The following is a 17,291-nucleotide window of genomic DNA, read 5'->3' as shown; positions in this document are numbered from 1 at the left end:
AAAAACAAAACAAAAGATAATAACAGTAATTAATTGGGTCCCATATTGGTACAATGGTAATAAATCTCTGCAACCTTCCTGATAAAAGCTGTGTCATGTTCATCGTCGCCATCAAACGGTCTTTCGTACACAAACCTTCTGTATAAATGAGATTACAACTTAAGGGAATTTGAATCATTACACATGGTGCTAGAGTACTTTTCCTTTTTAATGAATTAGACATGTGAGACCTCCCCCGATCTGCATAATCGCAATTGAGTACTGCTACATCTCCCGAGTCTCGCTTGGAATCCGAGAGATGTAATCCGAAAACCCACCGAAAAGGTAAAAATAATTTTTTATTTTTTTATTTTTTATATATTTTTTAAATCATTATAAACATTTTTATAAAAATAAAAAATTCACAACATCAATCAAAATCACTTCTTTCATTATTAAATAAAAAAAATCTCATTCAGATCATAAATTCGGACCCAAATTCGGGTCGAAAAGCATTTCTGATCGCAATTGGTTGCAATTTGAAAACCCAGATTTAAAATAGTACGTTCGCGTCACATCATGGAATGAATGAAACCCAGTTTTTGTTGAGAGGCATTTATGGTGAATTTAATTTTTATTTACACATTCCCCTCTCGCTTATATGGTAGAAAAATGATGGAGTTACTATTTATTTATATTTTTTATTTTATTTAATGGTTAAATGAGTTACAATTAGTAAAATTATATATTTTTTAATTTTTTTTAATGATTAAATATGTTACAAAATATTTTAAAAAAAATGATAAAAAAATAAAAAATTTCAAATACATTATAAATAGTAAAAGGGTGGAAACTCTATCACTATCTTATCTCATAAAAAACATTCTCACACCCTATAAAAAAATTATAAATGTGATGTGTGAGAATGAATAGTAACTGATACATAGTAAATATCTTATTATAATCAAGTGTTTATCAGATTTTTAGACTCAAATCTCAATTTTTTTATTTTTATATTATATTTATTGTGTTGAGGTGTTTGTTAGAGAATCTCATCCCCTTCTATATTTTAATTTATTTATTGAAATGTTTTCTTGATCAGAAAAAATAAAATAAAAGATGGTAACCAAAATTTTGATATTTAAAATTATTAGTGCAAACAAAAATCTATAAAAGATGAAAAAATCTAATTATAAGCGATTCTGTGCATTAATACGTATACGTTCACACATTCAATATGATTGGTCAGAAAGTAGATTTTATTAAAAACAGTGTTAATTTAAATTTAGAATATAAAGACAATAATATTAATACTTAAATTGGTACACAAAATTACTTTTATAGATAGTATGTTTTATTGTTTCGCTTACCAACTTGAAAAATTACTGGAAAATTAAATAGATAAGAATGTTTTAAGTGAAATAATAAATTAATTTTTTTATAAATTTTGTTAATCTTGTTATTTCACTTTTTAATATATTAGTAAAATTTTAACCATTTGTAAGCCAGATCTTAAAATATATGTATATCTACGTAAATTATATTTTCTTTGAAACACTATTTAAAAAAAGAATAATAAATAAAAAAAAGTCAAGCGCCTGATGATCGAGAAAGTGGAAAATGGCGAAACCCAACGCCTAGTGCTATGAACCGTGTGGGTCCAATTCCATAAATGCTTTGTCCGACCACCGAACTATTATACAGTACACACCAAGTTACCAATTATTTGGAGAGAAGTGTTACTATCCTTAAAAAAATAAATAAATAAATAAAAATATAAATTGATATTATTTTATATGATATATTAAATAAATTTTATAATAAAAAAAAATTTATAATCAAGCTTATGACATCAAGACATATTAATTTGTGAGTTAATTTTTACAAAATTTCTTTTTAGTTAAAATATTTCTCTTTAATAAAAGGAGATTTCACTCACATAAGTTAAATACAAAATAATTGTCGACTCAATTTAACTATATTTTTCTTCTTCTTATTTCCTTTTATTTTCTACACATGATTTTCGTCCCATGATCAAATACAATATAATGGGATTAATTAGTACACTATTCCCATCATTAAAAAAAAATGCATTTGAAATCTTAAAATAATTAGTCTTCTTTAATTTTTGCTTTCTTTAGCAACAGAACTCCCTAAAAAAAAGTTGTACGGAATTAATTAAGCATATAGTATAGGTATATTCTTGCATTATCATATTTTCATTGTCAAAATCACCTTTCCCACCGTAAAGGAACCTACCTCTAGTCTCGCCTATATCCTTATGTTTGCCATCCTTTTTTGCTCTTTTTGTCAAGCCATTCGAATCCAGATTCTCCATGCATGTTGATCTAAAAGCCATTTATATAAGATGCAGAGAGAGAGAGAGAGAGAGAGAGAGAGAGAGAGAGGGTGACGGCCCCATGCCCTTTTGAACCCTCTCTAAATATTAATAACGTGTATATATATATATATATATATATATATATATACACACACAAACATTATCCTTTCGAGATATTTACCAACTACAACATGTCAACGCAAAATCACTGTTTGCTTTTAAAAATAGAATAAGTTAGGATAGATAATGAGAAATTGTCCAGGAGATGGATGTGGAGATATTGCCCGAGTGGGGATATTCGAGTGCTGACTGCCCGCCAAGAAACAAACACAAGTAGTGCAGATCGAAGATGGAAGAAGAAACAAATGTAGCTAGCTACCTAATCAATGGGAAGTTTCTGTAGCCACACGCAAAGGCAGGCAGGCAGGCTCCTCTTTACTCATGATCTGTAACTTGCATCTCATGTTCTTACCCTTGTCTTTTTCGTTTTGCCTTTACATGTTTGGATTTCGCAAAAAAAAATAAAAAAATAAAAAATCAATAAAGTGGGATACGTATGATCGATGGAGTCTGATATAGGCAACCAGCATATATACATGTCTTCCATTTTCACAGGACCACTATTTATGATCAGATAATAGCCCACTGCATGCTGGTGCTGCACTGGATATATATACATGGATCATTAGGAAGTTGGATGCAACACAACATAGTTACACAGGTAGGTACAAAAGCCAGGCCACGTGGCTGTTGCTGTCAACAAATGTCTGTTTGGAGAGTTGGTAGGACCCCTTCCCATTAATGTAATAATCAATTTTTTTTTTTTTTTTTGCCTGCACATGGCTCATCATCATTTTGCCTACAAACAAACGCAAAATCCCGTCCGGCCTTTCCTATTTATCTACCATTCCCCTCCTTCTGTTTTTCAAAGGAGGCAGCTTCCTTGCATGAATTGTCCAAATGGCCTAATGCCTAGTATATACTAAACTATTTGAAAATAAACCAAAGATATATATTAATTGAGCTACTACGTACCCTAATTAATGATGTCTTTACATGAGGACAAGACCACCTAATTTGCAAACAATTAATCCTACTGACTCCTGATAGCCCCATCGTCCTTAACTGGGTTCCATCTGAGCTTGTCACCTTGTGCACCTTTGTGTTTGATATTTGCAGATTTCCAACCATGTGATCTCACACCTAAATCTTGTGCCCCATCCCATGGTGCAAAAACTAGCACCTGTTGAAAAGGGTCCACTGATGTACATTTCAAGCCAGCATGTTGTTTAAATTAAAGTCATTAAATGGTTCTCTAGATATTTAGATATGGATACCCTGGGCCGGTGGGTGCATGAATCAAAACGACATGATATTCCACCGTGTTAGTAAAAACATGAGCAATATTAATATACATTCTCTAGCAAGAGTAGTATTAAAACTAGCTATATATATCATATCACTTAAGTTGCATTTAAATGTTAAGTTAAGTTGAGTTCTTTATGAATAGTAATGAGTTGAGATGGTATAGTGAGTTTTATAGAGTCCATCTAATTAATATGAGTTTAAGGCCCAATTTGGTTATAAGACTCAGTTGAGATCAACTCATTTTAATCTAATTTTAAGCTTAGTCTAACATCCAAACACCTAACTCTCAAATTACTAAATTCATCTCAACTCAAAACATATTTACATGTGTAAACCATAACCTTTTTCAACTCAACACATCTTTATACCTGAAACCTACAACCTTTTTTCAATTTCTCATAAATAGTATTAAACTTATTTTAACATTCAAATACATCTAAACTCATTTTAGATAGGTCCCACATAACTCAATTTACCTACTCAACTGATTATTGTTTATAAAAAGCTCAGTTCAGCATAAGATCTAAACGTAATCATGTGTTTGGATGTTAAAATGAGTTTCATACTATTTATAGAAAATTGAAAAAATTTGTGAGTCCCACTTGTAAATAAGTGTTGAATTTAAAAAAGTTGTAGATCTCACGTGTAGAGAAGTTTTGAGTTGATATGAGTTTTATAATTTGATAATTAGATATTAAACTAAACTTAAAATTAAACTAAATCAAATTAATTTCAATTGAGTCTAGTAAACAAACGGAGCCTTACTCTTCATCCATTTTATAACAATCCATTAGTTTTGAAAAGATGGTAGAGATTTGTCGTTGGAATTGGCAATGTGGGGTCTCTACTTTTTGGTCCGGTGGTTCGGGTTATTGACATGCAAGGTGTCTATTTTATTTTTTTAACTTCTTCCACAAAGTCATAAACTTCCAGCTACAGGGAGTAATTTGATATAATATAATATATATATTATTTATTCTCTCCAAACAATATATTATTTTCCAAGAGAAAAGCTTGAAATCATTAAATATATATGATTTAAGAATTATTAAGATATCATTTAATTCTATGTGGATCGTAAAATCATTAATCAGGAATAGGGCGATGTATTATTTTATGTTATTTGGTTGACGTTTGAATTTCTTAAATAATTTGAAATATATAAGCAAAACCATATTTTTGAAATATAGTATGGAGTTAATTAGGAACTTGAGAGGAAACATCATGGGTGGGGGGATTCATGTGGTGAATCATGATAGAATTGGATCATGTCAACGCTCAGGAATTAAGCTCCCTGAATGTTAGCAAATATATAAGCAAAACCATATTTTTGAAATATAGTATGGAGTTAATTAGGAACTTGAGAGGAAACATCATGGGTGGGGGGATTCATGTGGTGAATCATGATAGAATTGGATCATGTCAACGCTCAGGAATTAAGCTCCCTGAATGTTAGCAATTTTGGCATCTCCCCCACATCATGACACCTTGACATGACACCACTCTCCCTTTGGTCACTAGTGAAAGATAGAAACGGATTTTTTGCGTTATCTTATTCACAGTAAAGTATGCCTACATTAATCGAACACCTTTTTTTTTTCTCTTTCATCTGAATACGAGTCCCCAACAACCAAGATTCAAGAACTAGATTGGCCTTTCTGAGTTCTAAACACAAGTCTACAACTTCCCGGCAAACATCTAGTACTAGAATCAACTTTTACTGCGAGACCTGGATCTTTGGTGGGCTGTGTGTGTGTATATATATATATATATATATATATAAGTATTTAATGATATATTTTGTAAGATTTAACTATCATATTTACAAACTAAACTCTGATTCGAGATAAATATATATTTTTTTAAAGAAACATATAGTGTAAACTTTTAAGCAATTAGTAAACTTGAAATGATAATTTACTTCTACGAATTGTTTTAAAGAAAATATTTCACCCAAAATATTATAACGAGACCAATCAAGTGCCGTTTAGATAGTGAGTTGAGTAAGATAAATTGAGATGAAAATTGAAAATTAAATAAAATATTGTTAGAATATTATTTATTATTATTATTATTATTTAAAAATTTTAAAAAAATAAATTATTTATTATATTTTATACAAAAATTTAAAAAAACTATAATGATAAGATGAAATCACTTCATAATCCAAACTAGCCTAAATGGGTTAGAGCATTGATATTGGACTCATCAAATGAGTGTCATCTTTAAAATTTGATGAATTTATGTTTAAAATCACTGCATTGGATTTAACATATACTAAAATATTCAACTTTGAAGTACAGCGCATTTAAGTTTATCTCCAAATTTGAATATTGTTCACACTCTATAACTATTATTTTATTTACTTAAATTATTATTTTTCAATTTTTAGTCACAATATACTTAAGTTAGGAAATAATAATTTAAGTATCAAATTAAATTATCAATTAACATATAATTAGTGTAATTGTAAAATATGAAAAAATAAATAAATAAATTATTATTAACAAAATATTATTACTTTGACTATTTCAATAATTAATCAATTATCAGGGTATAGTTAGGAAGATTTTAAATTTATTAAAAATATGTATTTTTTATAAAATTTTAGAGATAAATTGATCATACCAATAGCATTGATCTTAAAAACTTAAAACTTCAGAAGCATAAAACGGACTATCGTTTCCGGTGTTGTTTTATAACATGTGGCATTGCTTCTTCCAAACACTCATCCCCCAAAACTCTCTCTCTCGTCTTTTATTACTCATTCTCCTTTCTTTATTGCCTGAGCAGGTGGGTCACTGAAACTCTAAACTCACCTCGTTAAACAGAGAAACTTCCTCCCCACTCACCTTCACTTTCTCTCTCATCATCCCTCCATTGCCTGAGCAGGTGGGTTACTGAAACTCTGAACTCACCTCGTTAAACAGAGAAACTTGCTCTCCACTCACCTTCACTTTCTCTCTCATTCTCCCTCCATGGATAGCCCAAGTGTGACTACACAGGTCCGAACCCTCTGTCCCAGTAGCAGTGGAAGAAGGAGCAGCTTTTCCGCGTCGCCCGAGTTCGAGTTCTGGATGGTCCGAAACCCGTCTTTCCCACAGCCCAATCTCCTCTCCGCCGACGAACTCTTTGTAGACGGTGTCCTCCTCCCTCTCCATCTTCTCCCCCACCACCACCCGGACCCAACTCAAGAGCCCGACCCAGATCCTCCCAACTCAACCCCAGCTGTTACAAACCCAGAGCCAGCACGACCAGAGAGCTCACCCTCGGCAATCACCGAGTCAACCGCCGTATTAACCGGGTCGAAGCGGTGGAGAGAGATTTTCAAGAAGAGTAGCACGAAAAACCCAGAAGGTAAAGAGAAAGAAAAGGAAAAAGACAGAGAAAAAAAGAAGACGGAGAAAGAGAGAAAGAGTGGCGGCGGCGGCGGAGCGAGCTCGGCCGAGTTGAACATCAATATCTGGCCATTTTCGCGGAGCAGATCCGCCGGGAATGCTGGGACTCGACCAAAGTCCGTAACCGGGGCTCCGGGTACCCGGAAGGTGAACAGCGCGCCGTGCTCACGCAGTAACTCGGCGGGTGAGTCCAAGTCGAAGAAGTGGCCGAGCAGTCCGGGCCGTGGGGGGGTCCATCTGGGTCGGAGCAGCCCTGTTTGGCAGGTTCGCCGGGGTGGCGGATCGGGTGTAAAGAGCTCCGATCCCGCGGCTCGTGTTGCCGAGAGAGCAGCCAAAAAAGATGTACCCGAGAATCGCAGGAGCAGAACCGCCGCCAACGGAGGAAGTAGCTTGCCGAAAGCGAGGGTTTTGAACTTGAACGTCCCGATATGCATTGGATATGGACACCATTTGAGCTGTGGAAGCGATGAGAATAGCACTATCAGTGGCGGCAATAATAGTCGTCGTATTATAAGCAGCGGTGGCACCGACGGTGGTAAGAGTGGCAACATTGGAAATGGTGGTAATCTTTATAACCTGCGAAGCCTCTTCACTAAGAAGGTGTATTAAATTGAAAGTAATTAATTAACACTCTCACAGATTATTTCTCTGATAGTTGAGAGATTAATTTTTTTTATGTTTTCTTTTGTAAACAAATAATTAGTTTGTTAATTTCATGTGTAAACGTAGCTTTTCTAACCTTTTTTTTTTATTTTAATTTTTTTCTCAGATTTTAGTTAAGACAATGAAGTTCTTATATATGTGTGTGCATGATTACAAGTCCATGGGTACATGACATCATTATTTGCATCATAAATAGCTTTCCTTTCTATGCAAGTAACGGGGGGAGTATTGGAAAAGAAAAAAGGGAAAACTGGTTCAACTTTTCTTCCCTTTGAAGTTTGTTGCTCTTACCACCACCTCTTCTTCTCAGTTTATTTTTATAAAATTATAAAATTTTCTCTTAATCAAAGCATACTAAATAAAGATAAGAGAATAATATCCATTCATTAAAATTGTTTAATTATTATATAAGGGTTGATATTTTTTTTTAGTAATTGTTCTTTATGTGTAGTCTTTGTTAGATTTTAAGACAACATAGAGTACTTTAAAAATTGGAGTTATGTTTAAGAATTGTCTTGATAGAGCTAAACCCTAATAAAATGATGGCTCCAACATGTTCCTAAGGCCTAGATTGGGTAAATATCTTTTTATTATTTTATTATTATTTTTTACATATTTTTTATTATTATTTACAGAATATTTCAGAATATCTCATTATTGCAAGAGTGAATAATTAGGAGTGATTTAGATTTAAAGATAAGTTGAGATAGTTTGTGATTAGTAGAATAAAAGTTAAATTATTTATTATATTTTATGTGAAAATTTAGAAAATTTATTTTTAAATTTGAAAAAATTTAATTATTTATTATATTTTATGTAAAAATTTAAAAAAAATGTAATGATAAGATGAATTGAGATGTATTTTAAATTCAAACGAGTTGATTTTATCATTCATCTTTCCTGTAAAGGAGAGGATACATATTTATTTTTCAAAGTTCAAAGAGCCTTTACACCTTAGAGGATGAGCTGTTTGGACTTTCAGTTTATTCCCTCGTGTTCCAGTCTGGCAGTCTTTCACGGAGATTAGCTTGTTAGATGATGTAGCTTTGTGTTTATGAAATGGAAAATGATAGAGTTACTGTCTCTTATTATTTATTTATTATTTTTTTGTATTTAATTTATTTTTAATTTTTTAATTTTATTTAATTGTTAAGAAAGTAACTAATAGTAAATTTATATAATTTTTTAATTTTTTTTAATGATTAAAGATATTAAAAAAATATTTAAAATAAAATAATAAAAAAATAAAAAAATTATAAATAATAAATAAATAGTAAATAAGTAGTAAACCTATCGTCATCCTTATGATATTATAAAAAAAAGTATTTGTATTTTACTTTTTTTTAATAATTATTGGGCATTTTACAAACTGGGAATTTCAGACAACCAGAAAGGCAATTTGTTTTCCTTCACCCAATTCAAATGCTCTTGTCGGCTAAGTGAAATTAATTAAAATCCAGTCAAAAAGTCAAACAAATCCAAATTCAACATTCTGAATCATTGTCAGATGCAGCTTAATTTTTTCCAAAGAATAAATTAAATTAAATTGTTCTCTCTGGCTGAATAGACCACTGTTTTATTTAACTCACCCATGGCTGCAAGGCTGCCACCGACTGCTTTGATAAGGCCGAAGAACAAAGGATACTGCTGATGAATGATTGAACGGGTTTCCTTGGATAATACCAAACCCGCTGGCGGGCGTTGATGGCCTTGTTAAACACTCCTTGGGCTGCTGGAAATTAGCCTCACTTTCGAAATGGAATGGTCATGCGTTACCATGTGAATTTGAAAAAGGAAAAATGTTAGTTTGCTCTCTTATTTGTCTTTGGTTTTGACAGTTCATGCATTTTAATTTTAATTTTAATTTTTTTTAATGGTTAAGCTAACTATTAGTTTATTTATGTTTTTTTTTTATATAAATATTTAAAAATGTTTAAAAAATATTTTTTAAAATAATGTAATTATGGGACACACCCAACAATAAATACTAGGTAGTCGAGTAGCAGCATCCTTTGAAAAATGTTATATATACGCTCGTCTCATTCTTTTTTTGAAAAGGAGATATATTATTGCTCATAAAGGGAATTACATCATATCACTGATTACAATTTGCCTAATACAATTTGGAATATCTTCTAAATCATACAAGTCTTCAGCAAGATGAAGAGCATTTTTTGCTACAATGCGAGTTGCCTTATTTGCCTCTCGCTTGGTATGGTTAACAGTCCAAACTGCAAAGGAATCCAGCACTTGCCTTGCATCCTTAATCAATAAGCCTTCATAACTCCAATAAGATTTCGGCTCTTTCCAAATGTTTACCACCGACAAGGCATCACCCTCAAGGGCGAACATTGTAACACCTATTTCCTTGCAGAAAAGAACACCAAGCATCATAGCATAGGTTTCACCATTAAAGGAATTTGCTTTTAGATTTCTTTTAGCTCTGAGGGTACCAATGACCTGACCAGTACAGTCTCTTGGAATTGCACCAACACCAACTAATCCCTCTACTACATTAATAGATGCATCCCAATTCAACTTGTAGGTCCCTTCAGAAGGTCTCAACCATGAAGAAGAGTTCGTATCATTGACCCTGTCTAAGCTTGGAGGTTGCGTATTCTGTAAGTTGGTATAAAGTTCTAATTCTTTTCTGGCTTTACTGATGAGTAGGTTAGGGTGAATGAATCCTTTACCATGAATAAAATCTTTCCTCCTAGACCATCGTAGTCGAGTAATCATGGCCACCTCCGTAAGTTCATTATGTTGCATGTTATTAACTACAAAGCCCCAAATACCTTGAAAAGAAAAGCATTTGAAGCTCATCTTTTGAATCTTCCTACACCCTTGGCCCCATACATCTTTTGCAACTTCACAACTCCATAATACATGCCCTGAAGTTTCGATCTCAAGTTGACAAATAGAACAGCTACTATCCTCCACAACTTTCGTCTTAAACAAGTTTGACATAGTAAGGAGTACTTCATTACAAGCTCTCCAAACAAACATCCTCACAGCATTGGAACCTGAAGTTTCCAAATAGTCTTCCAGATCTCAGCTTGCAATTTGCCATGAGAAGGACCTCCTTCAGATCTCGATAGAATTTTTCTATATAGATGGTAGGCACTCCTCACTGAGAATATACCATTACTTGTACATCTCCAAACCAACTGATCTTCTCTACCACCAAGGCTAATAGGGATAGACTTGATAAGCTCAACTTCTTGAGGTGAGAACAGATTGTCCAGTGAACTATCCTTCCCCCTTCTCAAGTCAGGGTCAATGAGATTAGCCACCAACACATGTTCTTCATACTCATCCCTTATAGACTAAATTCTATAAGTATGAGGGTTTGGTATCCACTTGTCTCCCCAAATACTGAATTTTTTACCATTATCAATCCTCCAAATTAGACCTTCCTTCAGTAGCTATAAGCCTGCTATGATACTCCTCCAAGTGTAAGAATGTTTATACCCCAGTTTAATCTCCATTAGGGTCCCTTTTGGAAAATATTTTTGTTTGAGGATCTGAGCAGTGAGGGAATTTGGGTTTTGAATCATTCACCAACTTTGTTTAGAAAGCTTGACAAGGTTAAAGCTCCTCAAGTCTCTGAATCCCAATCCACATTTATCTTTTGCTTGACTTAACTTATCTCACTTAATTCATTGTATTTTCAAATGATATTCATTATAGCCCCACCAAAACTTCTTCAACAATTTATTGAGCCTTTGAGAGATAGAGGAAGGAGAAAAATGCTCATAGTGTATGTTGGGATAGCTTGGAGGACATCCTTAAGGAGAACTTCTTTCCCTATAGTTGAGAGGCACTTAGTTTTCCAGTTGGTGATTCGAGCCCAAGTTCTGTCAATGAGGGAACAAAAAGCAACGGTTTTAGCTCTACCAACCACAACAGGTAACCCCAAATATTTCTCAAAAGAGCCTAAAGATTTAATCCCAGAAATCCTCAAGATGATTCTTTGAACATCAGTGGGAGTATTCCTACTAAAGAAGATAAAGGTCTTTTCTTTATTGAGCATCTGACCATAAGCTTTCTCATAGATCTCCAAGATCTGTAAGACCTTACTCCATTCCAAAGAATTAGTTTTGCAGAACAAGAGGTTGTCATCTGCAAAGAAAATATGATTAATGCAAATCGAGTCATTGCCAATAGGTACACTAGAAATGCTTCCTCTTGCCTCAGCTTGCTTCAGTAGACAAGTTAGTGCTTTTGCACATAGGATAAACATATAAGGGGAAAGAAGATCTCTTTGTCTAATACCTCTAGTTGGTGTGAAGGATGATCTTACCTCTCCATTCAGTAAGATGGAATAAGATACAAAAGTAATGCAGTTCATAACTAGAGAGATCCACTTGTTATCAAAGCCCGACCTCTCCATAACTGATATGAGAAAATTCAACTCCACTCGATCATAAGTTTTATTCATGTCGAGCTCGAGTGCCATGTAACCAGATTGGTCCTGCATCCGAGAGTTCATTGAGTGAAGAGTTTCATATGCTACAAGAATATTGTCTGTGATAAGCCTTCCTGGAACAAAAGCACTCTGATTCATAGAAACTATATCAGGAAGAACAGATTTAAGTCTGTTGGCCAACACCTTAGCAACAATCTTATAGCTTACATTACACAAGTTTATTGGCCTGAAATCAAACACTCTCTTAGGCTCATTCACTTTGGGTATAAGTGTATTAAAAGTATCATTGACACTCTTTAAAGAGCCTCCCTGATTAAGAATGTTAAGAGCAAACTTACAAGTATCCTGGCCAATGTTATCCCAATTAATCTGGTAGAAATGAGTTGGAAAACCATCAGAGCTTAGGAATCCAAGAGAATTCATCTAAAAATGCAGCATCTTTGACTTCCTTTTATGTGAATTTGAAAGTAATCTGGAGTTCATATTTACAATGACTTTAGGTTCTATACTACAAAGGCATACATTGAAGCCAAATGGATTAGAAGAAGAGAATATATGAGAGCAAAACTCTGAAAAAAATCAGCTATTTGATCCAAATCAGAAACCATATAGCCATTTTGATCAGTAATCTGAGTGACAGTGTTTGTTTTCCTCCTTTGGTTAGCATGCATGTGATAGAATCGAGTATTTCTAATTCTATCACCATATTGTAACCAATGTTGTTTAGCTTGTTGCTTCTACTTTAACTCCTCCTCAGCCAAAGATTGTTCCACTTCCATCTGGAGCTTTCGAATAGTATTTAAATGGTCTCTAGTCCCAGCTCCTTGAAGAGTTGCAATTCTATCTATTTTCCTTCTTATGTTTGATGAGCCCTCCCATTTCTTTCCTGAGATCCACTTCTTTAGAGCCATAGAGCAATTGGACAGCTTATTTCTGATGAGTGAACTAGCATCATCTCCATTTGTGGTTTTGGTCCAAGATGTTTGAATGGTATTAGAACAGTTTTCTCTTAGAGCCCAGGCAACTTCATATCTAAATATGAACTGTGTCTTTCTGCATCCCATAACGGTATTGGCCAGTTGGATGTGGAGTGGGGAATGATTAGATTTTAAAGCAAGTAACACATGGCATATAGCATCAGGAAGCGGGTTCTTCCACTCTGAATTTGCCAAAGCTCTATCAATTCTTTCCTTGGTAAAACCCTTGCATTTTCTGTTATTAGATCAAGTGAACTTCTGGCCTTTAATAGTTATAGAGCTTAGAGAGCAAAGATCAATAGCTTCTCGAAAAGCCTCCATTTGCTTGTAGGGTCAGGCCACTACCCCCATCTTCTCATTTTGGCAAGTGATTTCATTGATATCACCCATGCAGACCCATGGTGTAGAAGAGGAAGGCTTCAGGTACTTGAGTAGATTCCAACTTCTGTCCCTCTTTGAAGTGACTGGGTGGTCATAAAAACCAGTGAGCATCCAAGGAGAGCCACTACCTTTTTCTTTGATTATGACACTGATGTGCCATCGTGAAAAATTAATAAGCTGCACATCAAAATTATTCCTCTAAAGCATAGCCAACCCCCACTACTACCTTTACTATCAACTACCAAACAGTTGTCATACTTCAAGTAACTTCTAATGACTTCAATCTGAGCTTTTGAACACTTGGTTTCCACAAGGAACACCAGGTTAGGATACTTCTCCTTTGTCAAAAGACTAAGGATTCTAACTGTCTAAGAGTTTCCAAGCTCTCGGCAGTTTCAATTAAGGAGACTCTTTGAAATTGGCAGGGCTGGCTCTGCCATTACATTAGAAAGCTCATCCTCAGAGAGCAACGAGAGTTTACCTCTCTTATTAGCTGACATATTTTCCATTGGATTCCTCTTCACGATACTCACACCCAAGGAACTTGGTGGAAAGGTTCCTATATAGACTTCATTCCTAGTGAAGAGTTCCTCAACATCCAAGAGCTGTTTGTTTCTGACACTTCTTTTCCATTTCCTAGAGTGGACTAGTGTTGAAACAGTCTTATCAACCTCATTATTCACTTTGTACTTTTCTATCACCATCCTTCCAGAATCTGAGTCACTTAGTAAAAAAGCCCCTACTTCTGCATTTTCCATAATATCCACACTTGGACCAAGAGAAGGGAGGGAATGCATGCCTGGTTCTTTAATAACTGCATTGAAATCAACTGCACCCACGAAATATTCCCTTGACCTACCTCCTTGATTCAACATGGGATCCTCAACTTCCTTAGATAGTGCCTCAAAAGGAGGCCTTGTTTCCATACCTAGCCTTTGACCCGTAATTACGTCCTTTTTCTATAGAAAGAAAGTTGCTTGATCTTCTCCCGAGATCTTGGAATGTCCCCGAGATTCTAGGGGTGATACCCGCCCCGTACGGGGCGGGGCCACCCCTCCCCCGCCCCCCTCCCCCGCATATGCGGGGGTGGGGAATTTCTCCCCGGACCCCGCCCCCGCATGGCGGGGGCGGGGTCCCCCGTCCATTGGGCCGGGGTGCGGGGGTGGACCCCCACCCGTCCGCACCCCCCGCCCCCATACTGGGCCTTTGGCCCAGTACATTTTTCTGGGCCCTAATTGGCCCAGAATCGGTTTTTGGGCCACTTTGGGCCCAGAATTCGTTTTTGGGCCATTTGAGCCCATTATTTAGATTAAAAAGTATATAGATTTAAAAACAGGAAAAAAAATATATATATAAGGGATATATAGAATCATACATTGAACTATTACGTTATTAACTAATTAAGTAGTAATCATCACTAAGGCAGTAAGGCACTATGCTAAAATATTTTGTTCACAATTATACAAATTAAGAGAACTAATAAACTATTACACTATTACAAACTCCTCTAAAAGAAATAAATATTACAAATTATACAATTAACTATTGTAGCAACATTACAATTAATTATAAATTAATAAAATCATAATTTTTCAATTTGATCAATTTGATTTTGGAGTGGAGCCGTAGCGGTGAGTTCACTGAGTGGTGAGTTATGTCGATTGCTGTGAGACTGAAAATCAAGATCATAAAAGTCAATAAGTTATAAAACCTGAAATATTAATAAGTTAAAAATAAAACAAATTAGAATTAAAAAGTTATAAAGATGAAACAAAATTTTAAATGCAAAAAACAATTATGGAAGAAATTGTACAAACCATGACAATGGTGGGTCCAATACAAAGTCATACTGCATCGGAGGTAGCCGTAGACGTCGTCTCATGTATCACTATAAGTATTAAATTTGAAATCAAATTAATGAAAATAAATAAATTAAAATAAGAAATTATAAAATGAAATTAAAATAAATACCAGATCCAAACTGATCATCACTATCCTCCTCGACGTCGGCCTTCTCATACTCAAGAACATCCGGAACATGAATTGGAGTTCCCTTGATCCAATTCTGCGTGCAAATCAAGCCTCCACAGTGGCAGGAGCTAATGAACTCCGAAATGAATCTAATACACGTCCTCCCTTGCTAAAGGCCGACTCTGAGGCTACTGTGCTAACAGGGATGGCCAAAAGTGTGCAGGCTATCTCTCCAAGGATGGGATACTTCACGGCATTCACCTTCCACCAACTTAATATATCAAAATCTAGTGAAAATGGTAGAATCTCTGCTGCTAAGTATCTGTCTATCTCTGGCTGAGCCTCTATAGAACTCCGAAGGAAGGGGGTCTGCTCATACCTCTCACCTCACTCCAATCTACGTCTTTTCCCAACCTCGACTTCAGGAAACTGTGAGCTTGAGGCTGAGGGGGTAGGTGTAGGTGCCGCAATATTACCACCCCGCAGGGTGGAAAACTCATCAAATAATCTAGTAAGGGTTTCCCGAACCCTTGCTGCAATAAGCTCTGCCCATACTTGCCCGTACACAAGGCCCAATCCAAATATCATGCCATCCAACTTATACCTCGGGTCAAAGACGACAGCTACATATAACAAAATATTAGCCTTCGTTAAATCTCCCCAATACTTGTCGTACTTTGTCCTCATAATCAATGACATCTCCCGCATCCTAATGTGACCACCCGCGACCATGTCATCTAATTCTTCTTTTACCCTACATATTTGCTGACATACAATATTGGATGTAGGGTACAAAGTTCCAGATAGCCTCATGGTGACATCGTAAAAAAGCCTCAAAAACTCTATAAAATTAGTTACAATTTCCCAATCATCCTCTACGGGTTTCCCCAATCCCCCGTGATCATTAAAATATTTAACATATTGGATGTCTTCGTCACCCAATAATGTAAATGCCAGCTTATATTCTTGGGCCGCCTCCAACATCAGAAATGTTGAGTTCCATCGTGTAGGCATATCAGTACAAAGGCCCCTCTTAGATGTTAGGCCCGCAGATCTCGCAGCAACCCTGAATTTGTCCAACCTCGAAGGAGAAGATCTCACCCATCTCACAGCAGTCCTAACCCGAGCAATCGAGTCATGAAAATCTCTCAAACCATCAGTGACAATCAGATTCAGAATATGTGCCGCACATCTCACATGCAGACACTCACCACCCATGAGTGTCTTATTTGCCTCTCTAAGATAGGTCTTTAGATGTTCCAATGCAACATCGTTAGACGAGGCATTATCGACTGTGACTGTAACCACTCGGGTCAACCCCCACTCCTTTATTGCGGCCTCCAAGGCCTTTCCAATTGTCTCACCCTTATGATCGGTGATTTTACAAAATTTTATAATTTTCTTTTGCAATGTCCAATGACAATCAATAAAATGCACAGTCAAAGACATATAATTAAAATTTTGGATCGATGTCCAAGTGTCAGTGGTGAGACAAACAAATTGATCCGCCAATTGACCCCTCAACTTCTCCTTTTCAATGTAATAATGTTTTTTTACATCCTTTGCCACCGTGTGGCGAGAAGGAATGTTAAACCTTGGTTCCAAGTAGCGAGAATACGCTTGGAACCCTTTCCCATCAACAATTTGAAAAGGTAGCTCGTCCATTATGACCATACGAGCTAGGTGTCTTCTACACTCATCGGGATCATACTTAGTATACCCCTTCAAAGTTGCACCCCCACTAGTCTCATCCGCCATTTTTTTAAGTCCAATTTCTAGCCTAG

At 35.3% G+C, this 17,291-nt stretch overlaps 2 protein-coding genes across 2 annotated transcripts; one reads left to right on the top strand and one right to left on the bottom strand.

The window, feature by feature from the left end:
- Window positions 1–6,392: 6,392 nt before the first annotated feature.
- Window positions 6,393–7,797, top strand: LOC121264264. The gene has a single exon (XM_041167378.1). It carries the CDS (start codon window positions 6,667–6,669, stop codon window positions 7,693–7,695), a length of 1,029 nt encoding a protein of 342 aa, XP_041023312.1. The 5' UTR covers window positions 6,393–6,666; the 3' UTR covers window positions 7,696–7,797.
- Window positions 7,798–9,834: 2,037 nt separating this feature from the next.
- Window positions 9,835–10,518, bottom strand: LOC121265642. The gene has a single exon (XM_041169332.1). It carries the CDS (start codon window positions 10,516–10,518, stop codon window positions 9,835–9,837), a length of 684 nt encoding a protein of 227 aa, XP_041025266.1.
- Between the last annotated feature and the right edge of the window lie 6,773 nt (window positions 10,519–17,291).

Source organism: Juglans microcarpa x Juglans regia, chromosome 5D (genome assembly GCF_004785595.1).
Source record: "Juglans microcarpa x Juglans regia isolate MS1-56 chromosome 5D, Jm3101_v1.0, whole genome shotgun sequence".
NCBI lineage: Eukaryota > Viridiplantae > Streptophyta > Magnoliopsida > Fagales > Juglandaceae > Juglans > Juglans microcarpa x Juglans regia.
This window is presented reverse-complemented; position numbering and strand designations above follow the sequence as displayed.

What these genes read in the sequence shown, in the direction of transcription:
- LOC121264264 (XM_041167378.1), top strand. Translation starts at nt 6,667, where the DNA reads ATGGATAGCCCAAGTGTGACTACACAGGTCCGAACCCTCTGTCCCAGT.
- LOC121265642 (XM_041169332.1), bottom strand. Translation starts at nt 10,518, where the DNA reads ATGCAACATAATGAACTTACGGAGGTGGCCATGATTACTCGACTACGA.